Source organism: Anguilla anguilla, chromosome 7 (genome assembly GCF_013347855.1).
Source record: "Anguilla anguilla isolate fAngAng1 chromosome 7, fAngAng1.pri, whole genome shotgun sequence".
In the NCBI taxonomy this organism is placed as follows: Eukaryota; Metazoa; Chordata; class Actinopteri; order Anguilliformes; family Anguillidae; genus Anguilla; species Anguilla anguilla.
The window spans coordinates 34,761,090-34,785,503 of NC_049207.1; the positions used below are offsets into that span (position 1 = coordinate 34,761,090).

At 41.1% G+C, this 24,414-nt stretch overlaps 1 protein-coding gene across 3 annotated transcripts in view; it reads left to right on the forward strand.

Moving 5' to 3' along the window:
• uvssa (UV-stimulated scaffold protein A) overlaps positions 1–24,414 on the forward strand; it is an 86,307-nt gene that overhangs the window by 60,291 nt on the left and 1,602 nt on the right. For all 3 annotated transcript variants that reach the window (XM_035424831.1, XM_035424830.1, XM_035424832.1), the window contains 5 exons: positions 10,846–10,960; positions 13,905–14,079; positions 15,100–15,234; positions 18,366–18,549; positions 19,601–19,712. In XM_035424831.1, coding sequence (XP_035280722.1) covers positions 10,846–10,960; positions 13,905–14,079; positions 15,100–15,234; positions 18,366–18,549; positions 19,601–19,712 — 721 coding nt within the window. The remainder of the gene's footprint in view (positions 1–10,845; positions 10,961–13,904; positions 14,080–15,099; positions 15,235–18,365; positions 18,550–19,600; positions 19,713–24,414) is intronic.

Below are 24,414 nucleotides of genomic sequence, written 5' to 3' on the forward strand. Positions count from 1 at the left end.
CAACCCTCGTGGGAAATATTTCTGAAAATCTGTTTTTGCGCAAGGTATGTGAAAATCTGTTTAGGAAGTCATTTTCGTTTATAAGGCATTGTTTTTTATTTGCAATGTATGGTTTGATTTATGATTTTAAAAAGTCACCAGTCCTTGAAATGTAGTATGTTTTTTGAGTGGTTTCGTTGTCAGTATATTTACCCGGCTATATTCCTTGTCCCATTGCGCTCGACTGTCACTTCTAATTGCATGGTGCATCTTCGGACTCAACTTGGTAGAGCAACTGCTGCTCACAGTTCATTGCAGGATACACACACACACTCTTGTGTCACCATGGCTTCACATTTTCTACACAGACACCAAGTTCCTGTTCAGGTCATGGTTTCATGTCATTGTTGGCCAAAACGGCTTTGTATTCTGGCTGTCTATTGGGCTTTCCCAGTTCCTCATCCTTTTACTTGGGTTCATCAAAAATGCAGTTCAGCTAGTAATGTTTCACCGGCAATGATAGTTAGCCAATCATGTAAAACATCCTGTTTGCTTTCCTATGTTTTTTGGTGGGGAGCATGAGAATTTTTGACTTTCATAGCTTTTGAGGGTTTTGTGTGGGTGCCAGATATTTTTCCTGATTTGTAGAGTGATATCTCAAAAATTTGTTAGTTTTAAATGTTGACATTTCTTGACCATTATTGGTGGACAGATCAACTAATATATACATTTTTTTGGTTGAAGTTCCACTTTAAGAAGTAATACCCTGATACCAAAATAGGAAAATAATGTGAAATTTTAAATCATTGGAATTAATGAATGGTAATTAGAATATACATTTTGCTTTTTCCCTTGTTCCATTAAGATGCATATTTAAAGGTCCAGGGAACTGAAATCTGTGAATTCTTTGCTGATGTCCTGTTTAATAACCTCTTAGCGCAAAGCCCCTAGTGGTCGGCACGCCGGCATGCTGAGATCACTGAACTCAGACATTCGGTGCTACTGCAACAAAAGTATGAGTTAAAAACAGAAATGGTTGTTTTAGTTTCATTAGTAGACGATACACGACAACTATGCCGAATACAGAGTTTCGCAGCACCACCATTGTCGCTCTGGTCATTCATTTAACACGCACCCCCTCCCTGCAGTCTCATCTACAACTACACCCCCCACCCATGACATAATGGACAATATTGTCTATCTTGACATTCTTAAAAATATTCTTTCACCACTAAAAAATCGTATTCCGTCATAGCAACAAGATAAACCCGACAATAGCCCTAAGATATGTCAATACAGCAGTGAAAACGCTGCTCATTGAATAATGAAATAAACAAGAAAAAGTTTTTAAAAATGATACCATGTCATTCTACAGTCAATATCTGGGAGTAAATATTGAATAAATATACAACCTTACTGTTGGTTTTACGCGTAGAGATGCCCCTTTTGAGACTGAGTGGTCATATATTGTCTTGGACAATCCGTTTGTGAAATATATGCGCATTTGTGACGCCTGTGTACCTTCCAAAATAGCTGTGTGTAATACCACACGTGTTGTTTACGGCGTTGTCGCCCTTTTTAGTACAGTCTGGTTTGATTGACAATTCATTTATTCAGTAGGTGAGAGTATACGCTTTCTAACGATGTGTAACATGTCTAATTTTGCTTTTGGAATAGCGTTTTATAGGTCAGCGCAACCAAAAGTTTTCTCATCGCATTTGCTCAAAATATTTCGGTTATATACATTATTTTTGAAATTGAATGATTTTAAATAGGTTAGTGGTATTTTATGAGGATATTTCACACTGTAATGTAAGCGTTCGTTGGAAGTCCAGTAGTTTTTGTGATACACGCAACAGTGATGACGAGAGTGTTTGAACATTGCCAAAACGTCGTGGACGTTGTCCCATCCCCATACAAGAAAACATATGAGAGTACAGAGTATAGAAATACATACAAGAGGTAATTATTACACATTTAGGTACTGTACAGCATTGTGTGGCAATATTTTTTGCATTATTTTTCAATCTGATATAAATGTTTCATCTTAAACCTTCATAAGGGGCTCATTTATATGCTTTACAATGGACAAAAAGCATTATATTCCTTTTTGGAGATATTTTGGATATGTTTCTGGACCCCTAGCTATTTTATACCTCTGTACTGACAGAAAGCTTGTAATTACCACTTTAAAATGATGCAACAGTGAGTATTGAGTAAAAACAGTTGATTTGTAGTGAAATATGTGAATTTGTTGTGATTTATAGCAATGCATTTTGGGTAGATTTGGAAATGCTGGGTACACTGCTTAGTTTTTGCTTCATAGATTTTTAGAAGTTCTACATATCCACCCTTAGATTTTATGAACTTGTGGTCAAGATGTTTTTGAACCAGGACATGTATACTTTAACCTACTGTATATATGCAATCTCCCAGTATTTCATTGCACACTAAAAAAGTGCAAATTCATTTTTGATTTTTTGCCTAGACAACTGCATTTGTGGCGCTTTATTTCTTCCAAAATTATGAATATAAAGTAATCTAAGCTAGTATTGTAAATGGTACAAATGTCTTGCTTCATTTAAGCCATTTTCAAGTCTCTGTGGTGTTCACATCTGGAGTTATAAAGCTTTAAATAAGGTACCCCCTAAATGGGCAAGGATTGGCCAGATTTGGCATGTGCGCTAAGGGGTTAATTAGGGCATCTATTTTGTTCACATCAGAGGTAATTTTAAAACAATCGATTAGAGACAGCTTTAATTCACTATATCAGAATTTCAGTGGGTCAAAAGTTTACATACACAAAGTTGACTGTCTCTTTAAACATTCTGGAAGATTCCAGAAATTGATGTAATGACCTTTTAGAAGCTTCAGATTGGCCAATTGTCATAATTAGGAGTTATTTGGGAGTTCATTGGCACCTATGGCTGTATTTAAGGGCCTACCTTTAGAGCCACTGCGTTTTTGCCCTTGATACCATGGGATAATCCAAACAACTCAGCGAAGACCTCAGAAAAAAAATTGTGAACCTCCACAAGTCTAGTTCCTCTTAGGAGCAATTTTCAAACAACTGAAGGTACCACAAGCATCTGTATAAACAATTAAATGCAAATATAAAAATCTTGGAACCAGACAGACACTGCATCATTCAGGAAGGAGACTCAAATTAACTCCCAGGGTTGAACAAACTTTGATCCGAAAGGTTTAAGTGAACCTCAGGACAACAAAAATGGAACTGGTGAAGGAGTTGGAGGCATCAGGTACAAAAGTATCGACATCCACCATCTTACATCGCCATGGCCTGAAAGGCTGTCACGCAAGGAAGAAGCCCCTACTCCAAGACCAGCATAAAAAAGTTTACAGGTGATCACCAGGACAAAGACCTAGCCTTTTAGAGGAGTGTTCTCTGGTCAGATGAAACAAAAATTGAACTGTTTGGCCATAATGATCAGCGCTATGTAAGAAGGAAAAAGGGTGAGGCATTTAACTCGAAGAACACCATCCCAACTGTGAAGCATGGGGGTTGCAGCATCATGTTATGGGGGTGTTTTGCTGGAAAAGGGACTGGCTCACTTCAGAAAATAGATGGTATCATGAGGAAGGAGGATTGTCTAGAAATACTGAAGCAACACCTCAAGACATCAGCTGGAAAGTTAAAACTTGGTCGCAACTGGGTCTTCCAGCAGGACACTGATCCTAAGTATATCTCCAAAGTTGTAACAAAATGGCTTAAAGACAACAACATGAAAGTATTGGAGTGGCCATCACAAAGCCCTGACCTGAATCCCATAGAAAATTTGTGGACTGAACTGAAAAAGCATGTCCGAGCAAGGAGGCCCACAAACTTGACTGAGTTAAACCAGTTCTGTCAGGAGGAATGGGAAAACATTTCGCGAAGTATTGTGAGAAACTTGTGGAAGGCTACCCCAAGCGTTTGATTCAAGCTAAGCAATTAAAAGGCAATGCCACTAAATACTAAGAAAGTGTATGTATATTTTTGACCCACTGAAAATCTGATATAGTACATAAAAGCTGAAATAAATCTGTCTCTTAGCTATTATTTTGAAATGACCTCTGATGGAAATAAAGTAAATGCCCTAATTGATTTAACACAGGAAATGTATGGTAACACGAAATGTGTGCAGTTGTGAAAAATTGAGTTTTAATGTCTTTAACCTAGGGGTATGTAAACTTTTGGCCTAAACTGTATACTGGTTCTGTATCCCTTATATGTAAGATTATATACATTATATAAGAACTTTTATGCATTTATTGTGGAATATACTTTCAAATGACTATGTATGTATACTAGTCAGTAGTTTACAATCGCATATATAAAAGTGGTAGTAAATAATATACATTGTATATGTCTTTGATATAGTGTCATAAATACATGTTTTCTGAATGTCATATATCACCATGTGTCAGAAAAGTACTACTTCGGTAAAAATGGTGAAATTGTTGTTTGCAACAGCTCTTGAGCTCTTCATTGAATGTCATTGGGGAAGGAGATAAAATCAGGTAAGATAAAAAGCAGGTAGAATGCAGTTTGTGGGAATAGTGATGCCAAACAGCTAAGAGTAAGTTATTAAAGGTAAAGGAATATGAAGGATTTTCAAGGCCTGTCCTAGGAGAGCTTAGGGATTTTGTAGACAATAAGAACTCAGGACTTTTATTGTTTTCCCAAGTTTCTATTCAGAAATTATTTCAGCGCAGAAAGGCTTAATCCTTCCAATCCAATCTGTTATGTCACTTGATCTGATATGTGCTGCGGCCTTGTGCCCATCAGATCTCCAAAAAGCGATTGTGAGTCCAAGAAATGCGGCGAACAGCAGCGCAGAGGTTACAGCTTCTGCATCATGGCCTGGCCAAGCGAATGGTCCTCTGCCTCACCCCCACAAAAGGGATTTGGGAGTCTTTATCAGCACTGTGAGCAGTGGGGCGGCCTTGGAGCCTGCGCCCGTGCCCTGCGCGCCAGCCGGTGAACCCCAGCGCTTATCCACAGATCTTTAAACCTTTGCTTCCTTCTCCCTTTATTCCCGCCAGTCCTTTTTTTGTGGCCCCGTTAATAAAGGACAAGGATTAGCATGTTCAGGCCCAGGAGCTGCTTTTCCCATCTTTCTGAGGAAAATATGTAAGGACTCTTCACAGGGTGTGCCATTTCATGGGGACTCCAGCAGGGGAGTGACCATACTGTTTATTCAGCTTGTCTGGAGGCAAGCTGGAGCTCCCATGACATCCAGTTTTTTGCAACTAAGATGTTGCATATAATCGATCTATATATATCTCTCACTGGCTGTCACTTAACTTCAGTTGCACACTTTGTCTGCACTTAACCAAATATTAATTGTTTTATTTCAAATCCAATGGGCTGGAGTACAGAGCCAAAACAACAACAATTGTCTCACTGTTCAAATACTTATGGACTGCACTGTAAATTCTATTAAATGTTTTGCCTGTTGCGAGGACCAAACGCATAGCATGCCTGTAGCTAAATACTGCTAGATTACTTTTTACTGTAATACTATACTACTTCTATTTTACGTTTTTAAATATTATGTTTTGATACATCAGGAAGTTTGATAGATGTACTTGATATAAGGTAGGGTTTAACACAATGATCACACAAGCATGTATTCTGAATCAAAGAACAACCTGTAGGCCAATGCTTTACACTACATCCTGTAGTGCAGAAACAGCTAGCAATATGGGAATATGGTCCAAAACTAGTCTGACAAATACATGACTGATTTATTGTTCTTACATCCAAACATATTCTTTCTTGAATTTAAAGGACTCGTAGAACAACCCCAGGTGCTTGTTTTGGTATTAAGCACACTGCTAAAGGATTCCCCGGAACAAAAAAGATGCTGGTTTGCTTGCTGTAATCCAACCAACAGCTGAGTCTCTCCACCCACTCTCAGCATCAAAAACAGCTCTCATATGTGCAGTCGCAATTAATAGACCACCACTCAAAAAAAAAAAAAACAATTGGATGTGGTCAAGTGGAAATTCCATTAAGGCTGTGAATTAAAATATTCACACACCCGGCGTTTCTGCCGAGTTTGCCTTTCCAGGTGCTGTAAATCTCCCGACTTGCGCCGAGGCCAGGTGGGTCTTGTAGCTGTGTTAATCAACGCAGAGGGAGCCGCTGATTAGGTCCTAATTCCTTGGTAAAGCGTCTGCAAACAAACACCGCTGCAAAAATAAGGCGCGTCTCTAGCTGCTGGACTGAACTGAAAACTAAAGGAAGCGGAGATGCGGCTCGTGTTTTTGAGGGGGTTGATTTGTTTCCTGCGGGAGAAGCGACTCCCGTACCTCTGCAGTAAATACTGCGCCTCTTGAAATTATTACCATCGAATGAACATACCCTCAGTGTGGTTTCCTGACAACAAAAACTCACCCAGTTTATTTCTTTTATTGCTGTGCTTTAGTTAAAGGACTAGTGAAATATTTTTTCTAATTTTCAGTTCTGGCAACAGGGCAAACCAGTAAGTAAAGAAAAATGAGGTGTGTTAACTGCGGTGCTTTCTTTTCAAAATGTAGAACACTAAATTTGTGTGTGTTGGCTATGTGTATTGTGGTAAACAGTATTCAGAGGCCAACAAAACGATGGACCTACCAGTGGAGACTCCAACTGATGTTATTGTACAATGAAGTTGAAAAAATGACTGTTCTTGTGTTTCCACACAGTGGATGTGCTGACATTTGGAGTACTGTATGTTCTAGGCCTGTTAGTTTGTTCGATAATTTAACTTGTTTGAATCCCTTGGAAAAAAATAACTTTTGAATATTTAACCTCTTAGCGCAAAGCCCCTAGTGGTCGGCTCGCCGGCGTGCCGAGATTACTGAACTCAGACATTCGGTGCTACTGCAACCAAAGTATGAGTTAAAAACAGAAACGCATTGTTTTAGTTTCATTAGTAGACGATACACGACAACTATACTGAATACACAGTTTCGCAGCGCCACCATTGTCGCTCTGGTCATTCATTTAACATGCACCCCCTCCCTGCAGTCTCATCTACAACTACACCCCCCACACATGACATAACGGACAATATTATCTATCTTGGCATTTATAAAAATATTATTTCACTACTAAAAAATCGTATTCCATCATAGCAACAAGATAAACCCGACAATAGCCCTAAGATATGCCAATACAGCAGTAAAAACGCTGCTCACTGAATAACAAATGTTTTCAATCTGACTGGTTAAAATAGAATTTACGATATCAAGAATTGGCATTTTAACTAGTTAAAATCGAATTTCTGATATCGGAAATACACATTATAACTAGTTACAATTGAATTTCTGATATCAAGAATTTGCATTCTAACTAGTTAGAATTTGAATTTGTGATATCCTCTATTAAAGCTAAAGTGGCTTGCCATAAATATCACACAGGATGTTTGCGGCGTTCTCGCCCTGATAGACCTAGCTGACATCATTTTCTGGTGTAAGACAGAAGCGGATAGAACTATATCATTGATTTACTGTCTCTGTGTCTATCTACTGAAAACAGATAAGATTTCATCATTGCTATGTAAGTATTACTGCTCAAAATATGTCGGATATATGCGTAATTTTTTTAACTGAGTGTCTTTAAATAGGTTAGTGGTATTTTATGAGGATATTTCACACTGTAATGTAAGCGTTCGTTGGAAGTCTAGTAGTTTTTGTGATGCACACAACAGTGATGACGAGAGTGTTTGAACATTGCCAAAACGTCGTGGACGTTGTCCCATCCCCATACAAGAAAACATATGAGAGTACAGAGTATAGAAATACATATTATTTTTAAAGCTGATATCAATGTTTCATCTTTAACCTTCATAAGGGACTCATTTATATGCTTTTCAATGGACAAAAAGCATTATATTCCCCTTTGGAGAGATTTTGGATATGTTTCTGGACCCTAGCTATTTTAGACCACTGTACTGATGGAAAGCTTGTAATTCCCACTTGAAAATGATGCAACAGTGAGTTTCTTGAGTCAAAACAGTTGATTTGTAGTGAAATAGGTGAATATGTTGTGATTTACAGCAATGCATAATTTAGACATTTTGGATAGATTTGGAGATGCTGGGTACACTGCTTAGTTTTTGCTTCATACATCTATAGTAGTTCTACATATCCACCCTTAGATTTTATGAACTTGTGGTCAAGAAGTTTTTGATCCAGCACAAGTATAGTTTAACCTGCTGTATATATGCAATCTCTAAGTATTTCATTGCAAACTAAAAAAGTGCAAATTCATTTTTGATTTTTTGTCTAGACAATTGCATTTGTGGCACTTTATTTCTTCCAAAATTATGAATATAAACTAATCTACATTAGTATTGTAAATTGTACAAATGTCTTGCTTCATTTTAGCCATTTTTCAAGTCTCTGTGGAGTTACAAAGTTTAAATAGGGTACCCCCTAAATGGGCAAGGATGGGCAAGATTTGGCTTGTGCGCTAAGGGGTTAATTAACGGTTTGAACTTATAGTGCCATTTCCTAAACAAATTAAGGATCCCAGTTGTACTCCACTCATCCCTGTTCTGTGGGGGGGGAGTCACTTTAATGCAGATAAAAGAGCCGATATGCAGGAAAGAAATACACTGCTTCCTGTAAACATAGTTATTCCATTTTCATGCTCTTGTATGTGTGTATGTATATATATAAATTTGAATTAAAAATTGAAAGCAAGATGTGTTCTTTTTTATCAGTATTATTAGCCTGTGTGGATTTGCAGCCAAAACGTTATTTGTAGTTTATTTCATCCTGCATCTTTTGCAAGTGTCATCATAAAATTATGAACCACATAACCTCCATGTATTGTTATTATTGAGTTGGCATATTATGGAAAAAATAGTTATTTTTATCAGAAGGCATGTGAATTAGTGTAAAACGCAAATTTCCTCCGTTCCAAAGATGCAGCATTCCATCATGGGCTAGCGCAGCCGCTGTTCTGTGCCACTGAAGACAAAATAGTTTAAGCAACAGTTGATCTATGAGTCATTTTATTGCCATGACTGTCATTGTTGGTATGGTTATAATTGTCCCAGGTTTTCTTTTGTTCAATGAAACTTAGTCATTATTTCTTATTTATACTATAGCGCGTTTAAGCTATAGCTACAGGCTTCATGAGAAATTAAAACTGGCTTATAATAATTATACATTTAGGCAAGGTTTTATTGAGTTGAAAATTCCAACATATTTGAACATATTTTTCTTATATATGTGATTTATTCTAAATAAGTTTTTTTGGAACAAGTGTATCTCTTATGAAGTTCTTCATTCTCTTAAAATTCATAAAACAAGAAAAGGCAAAATACATCACATCACATCACAGGAGTTTATAAAAAAGGAACAAAATATTTCTTCACAAAAAATTATCACAAGTGAAACTTAACAGTACAAGAAACCATCAGATTCAAAGCCATGTAAAAATTCACATGCGCAGTTAAAAGACATACAAAACCAAAAATTCAAAGAAGGAATGTAAAACAACTAAAACAATAGGCTAAAACAAGGACGTAGGTCTTTGAGGAAAGTCTTTGTACATGTGCTTGCTATCCCTAGTGGTCAGCGAAAAAAAAAAAAAAAAACTTTTTCAGTTGAAAGTGTCCCTCTTAAGGTGGTGGACTAAATGATTTCCAATGGTCCACCCCCCATTTCTCTCTCGCTAGATCTTTGCTTTGTTCTTTGTAAAGTCCACCAGAACGCTATCTTGGAGGACATTTTGAATTCTCCTCTGGAGAGTGACTAGGTTTGTTACTCTTCTCCCACAGAGCTTGCTTGACAGGGTTGCTGATCCTCCACTGATGCTGGAGCTCGATAGTCTTGCTGCCTCTTGATAGACTGTAGAGGATGGCCTCAGCAGTCAGGGATGACCTTAGCAGCTATCTGCTCAGGGAGACAGGAAAGAAAGCCTCAGACCCACCTGGCCACGGAGCACTCTCAGAACAGATGGTTTATATGCTCTGAGTTTGTGCATCCGTGGTGGCAGCGCTCAGTCAGGGCCAGGTGCCACTAATACATAAAAGACCAGGTGGGAGGACATCCATGATATTTCTTTCTGCCTGTTATTTAGTGAATTATGGAGTATATTTGACTAAATTATTGGGTGGTCCAAAGCTGGATTGCCTCTGGGGAACGTTACCATTTGGCTAGATCTCAAATAGATTATGATTACCTTATAGCTTAAGGTCAGCCCGGCCCCAGACAGTCCTGTCCTGAAGGCAGAGTCTCTCAGGGCTGGATAGATATAAGAGAGATCCCAACTGTATGGCACTGTCAGGTTCAGCAGGCCCATCACCCTCAAGAAGGGAGTAGCAAAGGTTACCAGGGTCCTTCTCGACCTTCTGGGCCAGTGTCTGGGACCCCCCTCCCACCATTCTTTTTCTCCTTAAGGGGTCTTTTCTATTTTTCCATATTGCTCCCCCAGACAAAAAGAAAGGCCAAACTTGAGATGGTATTACCAGTGGCCTGTCTGGTAGGAACACCCTCCCCACATGGAGGAGAAGGGAAAGGACTGTTGCCTTCAGGACCAGGATCTTAGTAGAGTAACCATGCATGTCTGTCTGTGCAGTACAGCGATGGGTGGTATTTGGAGCTCTGTGCATACAGTAAAGTGATTGTTCAGCACAGTGATGACTGGTGTTTGGAGCTCTGTACATACAGTAAAGTGGTTGTGCAGCACAGTGATGAGTGGTGTTTGGAGCTCTGTACATACAGTAAAGTGGTTGTGCAGCAGAGTGATGACTGGTGTATGGAGCTCTGTGCATACAGTAAAGTGTGATTGTACAGGTCTGTCTGTGCAATGCGTTCTGTCTGAACTGTGCCGTAACTGCAGCTGACCTCCTCACTCACCAGGTAAAAGCGGGCACGTGTGATGTGGAAGAGGAAGACGACGATGATGACTTCGAGGAGGTCCCGGAGAAGGAAGGCCTTGAACTGCACATTCCGGACCACCTCCGCGCAGAGTATGGTGAGTTTTCTCAGCTGCAGGGCACTGGAGCGGGTGTAGGGGCAGGCACTCAGACACAACAAGCCAAACAAACAGCCGTTAATGAGGCAATAAAGCCACACGGTCTGAATAATCCTGCAGCTTTTCCCCCTTGCCCCAGTGACACCCCCTGCACAGCCGGGACTATTGACCAGCTTCGCCAAATTAAACGAGAGAGTACCAGGGGAAGCCCTTAAAAGCTGCTTTATTTAGAGACTCCCCATTTTAGTCTTGGCTCGTGCAGAGTTGAAGGACAGGGGTCAGACTGTTTGGGGTGGGGGTGGGGGTGGGGGGGGGGTGAAATTAAATAGAAAATTCCCAAGCAACTGCTCTGCCCACACCACAAAATAAACCAAAATTTATTTATCACCAGTCCACACTTTTACTCAGAGAAAACAGCTCACCCTAATTTACCAACAGTGCATTCTAATTTAACTAAAATGCGCACTGATGAAACTGATGAAAATTAATATAGTGAAATGTAGTCTACAAAGGAATTTCTTTCTAATTATTATTTTTTAATTAGAAATATTCATTCATAATTCAATCAGAAATGACAGGGTCTGGCACTGTCCATAAAACGATAATAAAATAAAAATGAGTTATTGTGTCCCCAGAGATCTATGAAATGCCTAACAACAAACTTGGGATTCTAGGATTTAGCATTTTATTAGGATCCCCATTAGCTGATGCAGAACATCAGCTACTCTTCCTGGGGTCTACACAAAACACAAAAACATGACAACAGATACGACACTTGCAGACAAAACAACCACAAAACCTATAAAGGATTTTGATCATGAAGTCATAATTATTGTAATTTTATTGTGCGATTTATGGTCTGGAGCTCTGTGCCAAAACAGTTCAATGACAGAGCATTTTGGGTATTACAGTTGTACATGGCTAATTATCTTCTACTTTCCCACACTAAAAGCCTCATGTCATTTCAATAAGGTCCAGTCGGTCTCTCCATAAAATCAAATCATTATGCTGTTTGTCTGCAGCATATTGTAACATGATTGGATTCAACTGTGTCCTGCATAGTGTTTACAGCACAGTTTTGTCACCTAGTAAACACCCAGCAGACATTTCCCGATCTTGGTGGGTTGAAATGATTTCTTTGTTTCATTGTTTTCTCTCATGTTCTACTGTGTTATGACTCGTTTTCTTGTGCATTTGTGTCAGATTTTGGTAAATCATTTCACGTATCACAGAAAAAACTGTCACAGTCACAGAAAAGCATAAATGGTGCCTTTGTCCTACATGGTGTCAGCTACATAGATGACACAGACTTTTTACCAAAAGATGGTGAAAACCACAGAATTTAACAGCGGTTATCAGGATTCAGGAAAAAAACATCTGATACTGTAGACGGTGCCAGAGATGCACAAACACAAATAAGAAAGTGAAAGGCTCCACACCTACAGAATACAGTAGGCCTTAGGTGGGTGGATGTGTTTTCACCAACACATCTTGTTACTGCATTGTATGTGCCATGGCAGGATCAAACAAGGATGAAAAATCACTTTAAAGTGCAAATGTCAGTTGAATTTAGATGGCTATATTGTGAATAGGAAGGCTTGCATTTTAACCCTCACCTCTTCACAAAGAATTTTTGATTCCTTCACATGAACAGTTTCAATGATGCTAAATTCCTCTGAAAAAATTAGCTGTGGTGACCGGATAAATTAAGTGGTCTTTGTAGATATTTTTCTCTGCTGCTGAATGGTATCTAATAGGTACCTAATTCTTTAATTTATTAGGAAATCACTGTTTTTCATGCTATACAGTTTCATCGTTTGACACATCTCCTTGTAATTATTTTGTGTTTTGAATCAACCTTTTCTTTGTTTCTGTGTAACTGTGACCTGTATGCCAGAGAAAACAGGCTTTTTTCTGAGCCGATTCTTGCCTTTTTTTCCCTTTTTCATTCATTTTCTTTCTTTCATTCCTTCCATGTGCTTTTCACTAGCAATCTTTTATCTCCCCTTAATCCCAGCATTTCTGTCAGGACATAATCTCTTTCTCAAATTTACATTTTAATTACAAGGCCTGCTGAACTCAGGAAAATCAATACCACCACCATCGGGCTGCCCGACACCGCTCTGTGCCGCAAGGCCTCTCCATATCCTGTTATTGATTTATCTCTTTAACACCCGCAATTTTATTGCTTCAGACAAATAGCTACCATTTTGGTCAATTTAAACTGAAAAAAGAAGGGATTTGGTTGCATTTTGCAATTCCCCTGGGTGGAATTCGCCAGTGGTGAGGTGAATTGGGGAGACTGACTGCTCGGTGGTCAGGGGGGAAAGACCTGGACCAGTTCCCCAGACAGAGGATGTTTCTCTGTCCACCACAAGCTGCCAAAGCTCTGAGAGCTTCACTGTCCTCTCAGCCCAGCCATGGAGACCAGACCTCTCACGAGAATTTGAATAGCTATGTGTCTGTTACCAAGAGATACCAAGTTTACATTACTCTATGTCATTTTCCAATTGGCAGTTGACATGGGGAGCATACAACAGAGACCCCCTGCCCCCCACTTATTATGGATTGTTAGGTAAAATTGGTCTCTTTGGAGTCGTGGGCAGGGTCAAACAACCCCCTTGGGCCTGTGCCTGAGCTGTATTGCCCCTAGAATGAGCCCCCCCAAACGCACCCAGACCAGGGGCACTCTGTGGTTCCGAACACTGTGCACACAAACATGCCACACAAGCCGTAGTTTATTGGTACAGTTTTTCAGGATTTCATTTTTATCCATAAAATAGAGGAATATTTCATTATTACTAATAATAGATTAAATTTATATAATGCCTTCATCTTCAATACAATGAAGCTCAGCCCAACTGAGGTGGAGATACACTGTACATGTATTGAGCCGTACAAACAGTGCTCCTCCTTCTCAGTTCTCTTTACCCTTTTGCTGTAGGTCTTGAGCCGGCCTCCGCTTCCACCTCTTCATTGAAGTTGGCAAAGCCAGTGCCAGCCCCCCAGCCCCTTCCACTACCAAAGAGGTGTAGCTATGCGGAAGAGCAGGACCCCACGTGTGCAGCTGCCACACTGCTTGTCCTCAAGCAGAAGCTGGCCTCTGCATCGCCTGCCAGGTAATCCTCAATCATTAACCTCTGTCTCCTCATCCTTGCATTCTTTCTCTATAATATCTACTGCTTCTTTGGAGACAATAGCCAGGACTTAGAAGAAGCAAATTTATGGGACCATGGCCAAAACCAGCCTCCCGGGATGTGCTCTGTGTTACGTGCTACAGTCCAGGCTGTTCTATGTGCTGTTAGTGTCATTATTGCAGGGTGTCCTGTGTGATGTTTTACAGTGCTTTTATACACTCAAGGTCCAGAAATACCACATATTTTGTACCACTACTGAATAACGAATGGTTTTTTACCTGTTGATCTATAAAAATCAGGTAACCTTAGAAAAGTGTTAAGCTCCAGCCTTTCTGGTCCCATCTAGTCTCTGCTTTCAGATACTCAATGTCTGAGAGAGCATCTGGAAAACTTTTTTTTACTTCCTGTGGCATATCAGGTTGCCAGATTTAGAACTTGTCCAAAATACGAACCATGTAATCACACACTCTGAATCAAATTCCCAGAAGGGAATCTTGAATTTTATAGAATGCTTTTTAGAATCATAGAGCTTGTCCCATTGACCCAAGTTTCAGCCTAGAAGTGGCTATGCAAATTGTAGCTTAAAAGTTTTTAAATTTAATTTAAAATTTGTCTAGCTAGCTAACATTGTTCTGCAGCTACCTAGATTGTAATGGCTTGAGCTTGTTTCAGTGTGCACATCACTTGCAGCGGCAACCTCTGAGAATGTTCTGCTCCACTGAATTGCCAACTCCAGTTGGAGTCCCATCCACAGACCTGTACCATCCGAGATTGTGATTTGTCAGACGTATTTACTCCATTGGTTTGGAGGAGGGGTATTCCACACAGCCCACTCCTCACCCTATAACCATTAAGTACAACATGTTCTTGCGTATTTTTTTAAAGCCTCTTTACCTGGGCTAGATGCTTTGCAATTTTTTGCAGCGTCCAGAAGAATGCTTATCCCAAGTCATTTGTGACCCGTGTCCTCTGACTATTCTGTCTCTCACTATTCTGCTTTAGCACTTCAGGGGGCTGTGTGGAGCCAAAGGACAAGGAAGAACACAGCCAAGACAAAGCAAAAGCCCCTGTCATCCCTTTTGGCATAGACCTCTATTATTGGGGTCAGGAGCAACCCACTGCGGGCAAAATGATTAGGTACCATACCCAAAAATTCTTTGCAATCTCTTTCATGTGCCTTAAAACTTTCCATTTTCATTTGCGGTTTCAGTTCTGCTCTTACTGAAAAAGGTTGCCCAAGCTTCTCTGAGAAGGGCATCTGTGGGTACAGGCTTTTGTTGTATCTCAACACAAAAAGACCTAATTTAAGTAACTAATCATGGTCTTTAGTCAAGACCTTGTTTTTTATATTTTTATCAGGTGTTTTAGTGCTGGGATAGAAGAAAGGCCACACCCTCACTGCACCTACTGAGATGCAATGCTGTGAAAACCTATTTGCCCCCTTCCTGATTTCCTCCATAATTGCATATTTGTCACACTGAATGGTTTGAGATCTTTAAATGTAATATTAGACTAAGGGAACCTGAGTAAACACAAAACAAATTTTAAATTATTACTTCATTTATTTAATAAGAGAAGTTACCAAATGTGAAAAAGTAATTGCCCCCTTAAACTTAATGCCCCCCTTAACCAATAATTGGTTGCACCACCTTTAGCAGCAATAACTGCAACCGAATGCTTCCTATAACTTGACAGTCTTTCACATCACTGTGGAGGGATTTTAACCCACTGTTCTTTGCAGAACTGCTTTAATTCAGATAAATGTATAAGTTTTTGTGCATGAACTACTTGTTTCAGGTCCTGCCACAGCATCTTATTGGATTCAAGTTTGAACTTTGACTAGGCCATTCCAAAACATTTGTTTTGTTTCCTCTCAGCCATTCAGATGTGGACTTACTTTGTGTTTTGGATCATTTCTTGCTGCATAACCCAATTCCACTTCAGCTTCACCTCACAGGCAGATGTCCGGACATTCTTCTTAAGAATTCTCTGGTACAGAGCAGAATTCATGGTTCCTTCAATAATGGCAAATCGTCCAGGCCCGATCAAAGTATTCTGACACCATCACACTACCACCACATTTGACTGTTGGTTTAATGTTCTTACTGTGAAATTTTAGATGTGCTTTACACCAGACATATTGGTGCCTGTGACATACAAAAAGTTCCACTTCTGACACATTTGTCCGGAGAACATTATCCCAAAAGGCTTGGGGATCAATTTTTGCAAACGCATTGATGTTTCTTGTGGTTAGCAGTGATTTCCGGTTTGCTACTTTCCCATGAATTCCCATTTTTTTCTGGTCTCTTTCTTATTGTGAAGTTATGAATACTGACATTAGCTGAGGCTAGAGAGGTTTGCAGTTCGTTGGATGCTCTTTGTTACTTCCTGGATCAGTTGTTGCTGCGCCCTTTGAGAAAATTTGGTATGAAAACAATAATTTGCATAATATGAGGAATAATATTTTGCAGTTCTAATCAGAAGAAATGGCTAAACATAGATGTTAACTACTACCATTTAACAAAGATGAATTTGTGTTATAAGTTAGTGACATGCAAGGGAGATATTGGAGGAAAAGTCTGTAGATACTTATTCCTCAAAGCAGCTGTTGGAGGGAAATGGGCCAGCTTGGTTTATTTTGTGGCCAGTAGCAGGCCAACTCTGCCTCAGTGATCAGACGAAGGCTTGTTGGGGTGCATGGCGAAGTCCCTCAATTTCCTTAGTGCAGCTGGTCAGGTAGCCAAGTGCCTTTACCGTCAGAGAAAAGCTGTAATGCTTTTGGTGAGTTTTTATGCTTACAAAGTCACTGACGCAACAGGACCCCATGTGTGTTTCTTGGAACCTGTTTGGTGGATTATTTTGGGCACACAAACATTTGTTTGACTCATGGTAATGGAGCTGTCAATCAAACAGTGATAGATAAACCATTGATTAGTGCTTTAATGTTTAAGTGTGTTAAACCAGGCTCCCCATTTCCTCCTAAAAGGAGAGTTTCTGCCCCAAGCTGGACCAGCAGTGAGTTTCTAATTGAACAAGTAGTGAGTTTATTGCAGGGTCACAAGAGGAAAGGGACAGGCACTTAATTATGCCTTGGTTGACCAGAAAACGTTAATGGTGAATATGCAGGAGGTCACTTCCATGGTCAGGGAGTCAGACTACTACATTGTGCCTGTGTATGGTTACGTAGTTTCACCAGCCACTCCCGGGAAGATTCACCACTGTTCCAAGTGTTCTCCATTTGGAGATAATGCCTCTCACTATGGTTCGGTGGTGTCCCAGAGCCTTAGAAATGGCTTTGTGACCTTTTCCAGACTGATATATTTCAACAGCAATTTTTTTTCATCTCTTCTGGAGTTTCTTTTGATCATAGCAGTGTACTTGTAGAAATGTTGTGGTGATTACTTCACTGTGATGGTAAGGTTCTATGTGAGTGTAGTTTAGATTCAACAATATGGCTGGCTCCAATCAAGCCTGGCTTTGTTCAATCAGCTGAATCTATCCATCCATCCATCCATTATCTATACCTGCTTACTCTGAGCAGGGTCACAGGGGGATGGGATCCCAGCTTGCATTGGGCGAGAGGTAGGAATACATCCTGGACAGGCTGCCAATCTATCGCAGGGCACACACAACATTCACTCACACACTCATACCTATGGGCAATTTAGAGTCTCCAATTAGCATACCAGCTTGTCTTTGGACTGTGGGAGGAAACAGGACTGCCCGGAGGAGACCCACATGGACATGGGGTGAACATGCAAACTCCAAGCCGAGATTTGACCCCACAACCTTCTTGCTGTGAGGCGACCGTGCTACCCACTGCACAACCGTGCCACCCCAGCTGAATCTAATTATCAATTAAGAATTTTTTATTAATTAAGAATATAACACCGAAACAAGTGTGTGATTGGATCTCATTAATATAGTCATATTGTATCATGCCTCTGAAGATGGTTTCCTGTTCATTCTGTGCTGCCTTCATGTCCGCCACTAGAGGGTGATATTGCCCATTCAAAGTTACTTCAGGACTGCTGGCCTCCTGGCTGGTGTTTTTTACTTTTCTATTTGGGAAAGGAATGGGGTATGGTGCCACAGCACCTGCAATTACTTACAACTCCATGTATATCTCAAAAAGAAAAGTAGGAAAAAGGTGCTTACAGGTTAATTGCTTACAGCTGCTTTCGCATATGGATGGTGTGGAAACGAAGCAGTGGTGCAGGTGACCCCATGTGTTGGTGACAGTGCTCTGCTCCCTGTACCTGCTTCAGGTTCAGCTCTCAGCACCAATTCTGGGTTCCACATGAGGTAGAGGAAGAAGTAGAGAACAAAGAACTCTCTGCGCAGATGAAGTCCAGGTATATCACCTTTGCTGGGAACTTTGAGCCGATCACGCATGAATGCAGGGCTCCCATGCCCAATGGCACTCTCTGCAAACGGCAAGACCGGGTTAAGGTGAGCAGCATGGACTTTGCCCTCTGAAGTACACACACACGTGGCCCTATGACACACAGACATGCATACCTGGCCAAATGAGACACACATCTGGCCCAATTAGACACACTCACACACACCTGGGCCAAATAGACACACTCACACACACCTCTGGCTCAGTGAAACACACACACACCCGGCCCTATGAGACATACACACACCTGGCCCCATGAGATATACACACACCTGTCCCTATGAGACACACACACACACACACACCTGGCCCCATGAGTTATACACACACCTGGCCCTATGAGACACACACGCACTCACGCACACCTGGCCCTATGAGACACACACACAGACACACCTGGCCCCATGAGATACACACTCCTGGCCCTATGAGACACACACAGACACACCTGGCCCTATGAGACACACACACACACCTGGCCCTATGAGACACACACACACACACACCTGGCCCCATGAGACACACACACACACCTGGCCATGGTGCTCTCTGCAAACGGCAAGTCCGGGGTAAGGTGAGCAGCATGGACCTTGCCCTCAAGTACACACATACACGTGGCCCTATGACACACACAGACATGCACACCTGGTCAAATGAGACACACATCTGGCCCTATGAGACACACGCACATATACCTAGCTGTAGGAGAGACAGACACAAACACTTGGCCCTATGAGGCACACACACACACACACACACACACACACCTGACCCTATAAGACACATACACACACCTGGCCCTCTGAGGTACATATATGTCCGGCCCACTTAGACACATACACCAAATCCTCTCTCTGATGCACACATCTGGCTTCTGAAAGTGACACTTATTATTAGAAATACAGTATTCATCAGACTCTTCATTTTATAGCTAGGAATATCAACAAATGGAACCTCCCATGAGCATGATTTGGAATGGTAAATTAGTGGATTGTGTGTGTGTGTTCATCTTAGTGTGTGAGAATAACTTTTTCCATGTTCATGTGATAGGACAGTAAGTAGAAATTGTGGTTTCAGACATCTTGTGTGTTCCTGCAGTGTCCTTTCCATGGGGTGATTATCCCAAGGGATGATATGGGTAACCCCACAAACCCTGATGATGCAGCTCGGCTGGAGAAGGAGAGGATGAAGCTTCAGGAAGATCAGCCAGGTCAGTCACTACAGTCATTACTGCTTCACCAGGTCAGTCACTATAATCATTACTGCTTTACCAGGTCAGTCACTACAGTCATTACTGCTTCACCAGGTCAGTCACTACAGTCATTAGTGCTTCACCAGGTCAGTCACTAGTCATTACTGCTTCACCAGGTCAGTCACTACAGTCATTCCTGCTTCACCAGATCAGTCACTGCAGTCATTAGTGCTTCACCATATATGTTGTATATGTTTATTGTTTTGCTGCGGAAGAGAGCGACTGCTAAATGCCTTAATGTAAAGGTAAAAATTGACATGCATTTAAGCTCATGTGTATTCATTGCTCAATTGTGAAAAAAATTCTGCTAAAATGGTTTAAATAGTCACTACCTCTATATGCTCAAATATGTACATGCCAGCATTTTGGTACACAATACATTCATCAGATCCAATTTGTATTGTATTTTACTGCAGTGATCTTCTGATCTTAAGGCCTTTCAGCATGCTCACGCTACAGGTGTTCTGGCTGTACGTTCACTCCTAACATCAGTCAGAGTGAGATCAATGACTAGATTACCCAACTCACACACTTCCCTCTTGACAAATTCATCAAATTCCCCAGAACAAATGCTTTTACCTAACATACCCATCCAATTCCCCAAAACAAGGCAACCAAATCCCCCAATACAGCTATCTCTTCCTCAGTAAATTCACTGCGGGGGGGGGGGGGGGTTTCTTGGCTGAGGAATAGATGATTTCAAGAAATCAGTTATCAATACACTGGTAATCAGGAGGGGCAGACTCACCCTGTCTCCTGATGTCTGCTCAGCGAGCCACTTAAGTGCCTCTTCCCTGGGTTGCTGGAGTGGCCCATTTGCCACCGCTGCTTTCAGTGGCTTGTTAACGGACAGGTGCTGAAGCCGAGCACTCACTTGTGAAATAGCATCTTTTGTAGCTAACCAGAGTATTGATCTCCCCCTGCCCACTGCTTTCTATCCAAACACAGCCACTGTCCCTCCACCCCCAACCCCTCACTAAGATACTGGGTTTGGTCCAAATGGCAAGACTTTGGCTGGCCACTTGCTCTCACCACTGTATTGATTTTTGCTCAAAGGCTCTTAAATGATTCCTTCATTTTGTTTTCATCTCTAGCTAGCCATATATATTATTGCTGTTCTGTACTTGTAAAGCTTACTCTGCTCAGATTCTGTTTTATTAACCCCAAGGTTCTCTACTCAGACACCATTTCTGCTAATATGATATTACTGTGGACACCTTTCCCTCAAATCTGAGATTACTGCAACCTCTCTGGAGTGCTTGATCCCCCAAGGGGAACTCCATAATTTAAAATATTGTTCCATACCTAAAACAGGCGTGCCTGCCCCCACATTCCTGCCCCATAGACTGATGAAGACTTCACTGAAACCTTCCCATCTTCTAGTCATCTCTGTTCAGAAGTAGTCTTGGACCCCAAATGGTAGATCTGAAGAGACTTCACTGCCTGGAGCTTTCAGCTAATTGCCATGCCAGAGAGGTGGTAGTAGAGTTTGGTCAGATTGTCAGAAGGTGGTTTGCAGAAGTGTGACATAGTTGACCACGTCTCCTCTTGCTATAGAGGGTATGCACATGACGTCACAGCAAGTGGTAGTCAGTGCGGTTACACCCACTGAGTGGCAGAAAGACTACTGAGTGGCAGAGTTAGCGTTCAGTTTGAATGCCGCGAAAACACAAAAAACACATCTAAAATGGGAAAGAGCTGTTGTGCGATTGACTGTACAAACAACAATAAATCGGAGCTGTCTTTTTACAGAGAAGCAAATGGATTGCTGCAATTCACAGGAACAACTGGAATATAGGCACCGAAACGTGGATTTGCGGTTATCATTTTGTGTCAGGTATGTTGGATTTTTGGGTAAAATCATATCTTAAGTTAGGTAGCTACTGTATTGACTACTCATCAATTAAATATTTAGCATCTTTCATTTATATTATGTGTAACTGTAAAGTTTTTGTCAGCATTTATTAAAAAATATCTACGATGATGAGCCTTGTGTTCTACAAACAAACGGGGGATGGTTAGATAGTGTTAGCTAGCCAAGGATATAGATTAAGGTATGCTTTTACCCAAAAATACAACATGCCTGACACAAAATAACAACTGCAAATCCACATTTCGGTGCCTGGATTCCAGTTGTTTCTGCGAATTGCAGCGATCCATTTGCTTCTCTTTTCTATAGCTTTCGGCAGTCTGTAAAAAGATAGCTCCGATTTCTTGTTGAATGTCCATGGACCACTGGTTCTTTGGTAAGTTGTAAGGATCACTGTCGAGTCCAACTGCCTTTAATTTAAGCAGATAATCGTTTGTTTTACTCCCGGTTTTGCAGTTTCCTCTACTAAAGGCAGCCATGTTGCAGCATGTTTTGCCACTCAGTCCTACTGAGGGGGCGTATTCTGGTAGGAAAGTGACGTCAATGCATACCCTCTATTCACCCACTTTGCTTTGTCTCATTTATGTTTTAAAGGAAGCATTATTCTTTGGTGACTGGTGAGCTAGCATAGCTACAACATTTATTCAGTTCACTACAAAATAGAATTCATAATTAAACCGGTGCAACCACTTGCGATCAAGATTGCGATCATAAAAGGTGCTGGTTTTACAGATAATTATTTTACTCTCTTCTTGAGAAATCATTCCCCCCACTGTTAATACATCCAGGATGGGTTTTAATTATGTTATTTTTGCAACTGACTGAACCTTGTGTCAAACCCTGTTTGCTCAAGTACTTTCTTGACAGTCTGAGGTGGAAAAACCCCCTCCACTTGTAGACCCATCTTCAGTGAGATTATGTATTTTCTGAGAAAATTCTAGTATACATCCCTGAAATATAGGTAGTTCATTGCCCTAAATATCATTGCTTTCACCAGGCTGATAATGTAGAGGTGTAATACTGGTCAGTTTTCTTTTTTCGCTGTGTTTATTATAGGACTGGCCCACACATTAAGTCCTATAATGAACTGTATCTGTGGAATGCGGTGGTAACTATGTTGGGAGATAAACTGGGAATTAGGGTAGAAAATAAGTCTGCTCAATGTGCAAGTCACTTGGATTTAGATTCAGCTCCCCAAGAATAGTGCCAAAAAAACAAACATCAAGCAAAGAGTTGTCACCTTCCGTAGAAATGCGCACTGTCCATAGCAGCGGAAAATGTCTCACCCAGATATGGGAGACTGCAAACTCCACACAGAGACCTTCAACCACACAACCTTCTTGGTGTGAGGCAACAGTACTACCCACTGCACCACCGTACCGCCCGGGCTGAAACCAACAAGAAACGCAACACTGTAAAACACTAGAAAGCCAACAGCAATTTTACAGTCACACTTCAATAATGTGTGTGGCCACCTCTTTCAGCCACTACTTCTAGGAATTTTTGTTGCATAGAATCAATAAGTGTCTGTATCTGTTGTTGTCGGATGTTTTCCCACTCCTGTAGAAGTACGCTTAGTTGCTGGGCATTAAGTGGAGGATCATGTTTTCTGATGCTGCGATTCAGCACAATCCCACACATGTTCTGTTGGGTTCAGATCAGGGTAGTAGGAAGGCCAAGGCAGCACCCGTGCACTTGCATCCCAAAGTGCATCTGTGACCACTCCAGCTGTGTGTGGCCTGGCATTGTCCTGTTGTAAGGTGAAGCCATGTTGTCTAACGTGGAACGATGAGCTGATCCACAATTTCATCCCTAAAACATTCTGCATTCAGCCTACCCTGCACAAAGTGAAGTTGGGTCCTGCCTGCATGGTGAATCCCTGCCCACATCATCACACTGGGTCCACCCCATCTGTCAGTTTCCTGGACACAGGCATCAGCATGCCACTCTCCTCTTCTTCGCTACACTCTGGTCCTTCCATCTGCATGGAACAGGCAGAAGTGTGACTCATCTGTGAATAGGACCTGATACCACTGCAACCGAGTCCATCGCAGCCTCTGTCTGCACCAGTTCAGGGCAACAATTAAAGGCACTAGTGACACATAAGGACAAAAGGTTTCAGTCAGCAAGGATTCGTATAATGCAGTAGTGACTCCTTTAATTAGTCCAGCACCTACAGTCTGCCTGTGCCAGCTGCCTAAGATGCGGTCCTCCAACATAAAATTCCTGCAGCTTAACCGATGCATAGCGGACTATACAGAAGAAGTGTCCTCTCCACACATTCTGGGGGATGCAAATGCTAGTGTGCTCTCTTGAATGAGTTGAGGGTGTTCTAGAGAGGAGGTGGGATTACAGTTGTCATTTGCCATTCCAAATTGGGAATAAATAAATAAATAAATTTAATGTATTAATTTAATAAATCACTATTTGCAATTTCCACCAGTTATGAGCACCAGTTATATATCATGATAATCACCCCACATGAATCAAGTAAATTATGCTTTTATAAATATACTCAGTTGGTACTTTGAAATGTTTTACAAACATTTTCTACCACCATTTGTTCTCTTTGGTAAGTGACCATGATTGTGACTGCTCTCTGCCATTTAAGCAACAGTTATTGGTCACCGGATCTCTCAGGTTGAGGGTGGTCTAAATAGGTGGGGCTCTAGCAGGCTGTGTGGTGTGTGGCCCTGCCCTTCTCTTCATATAGGATGGGGGGGCTAAGGTGTTGACAGAGGACTAGACCTGCTGGGAGACTCAGGCAGCTTAGGTCAATAATACTAATAC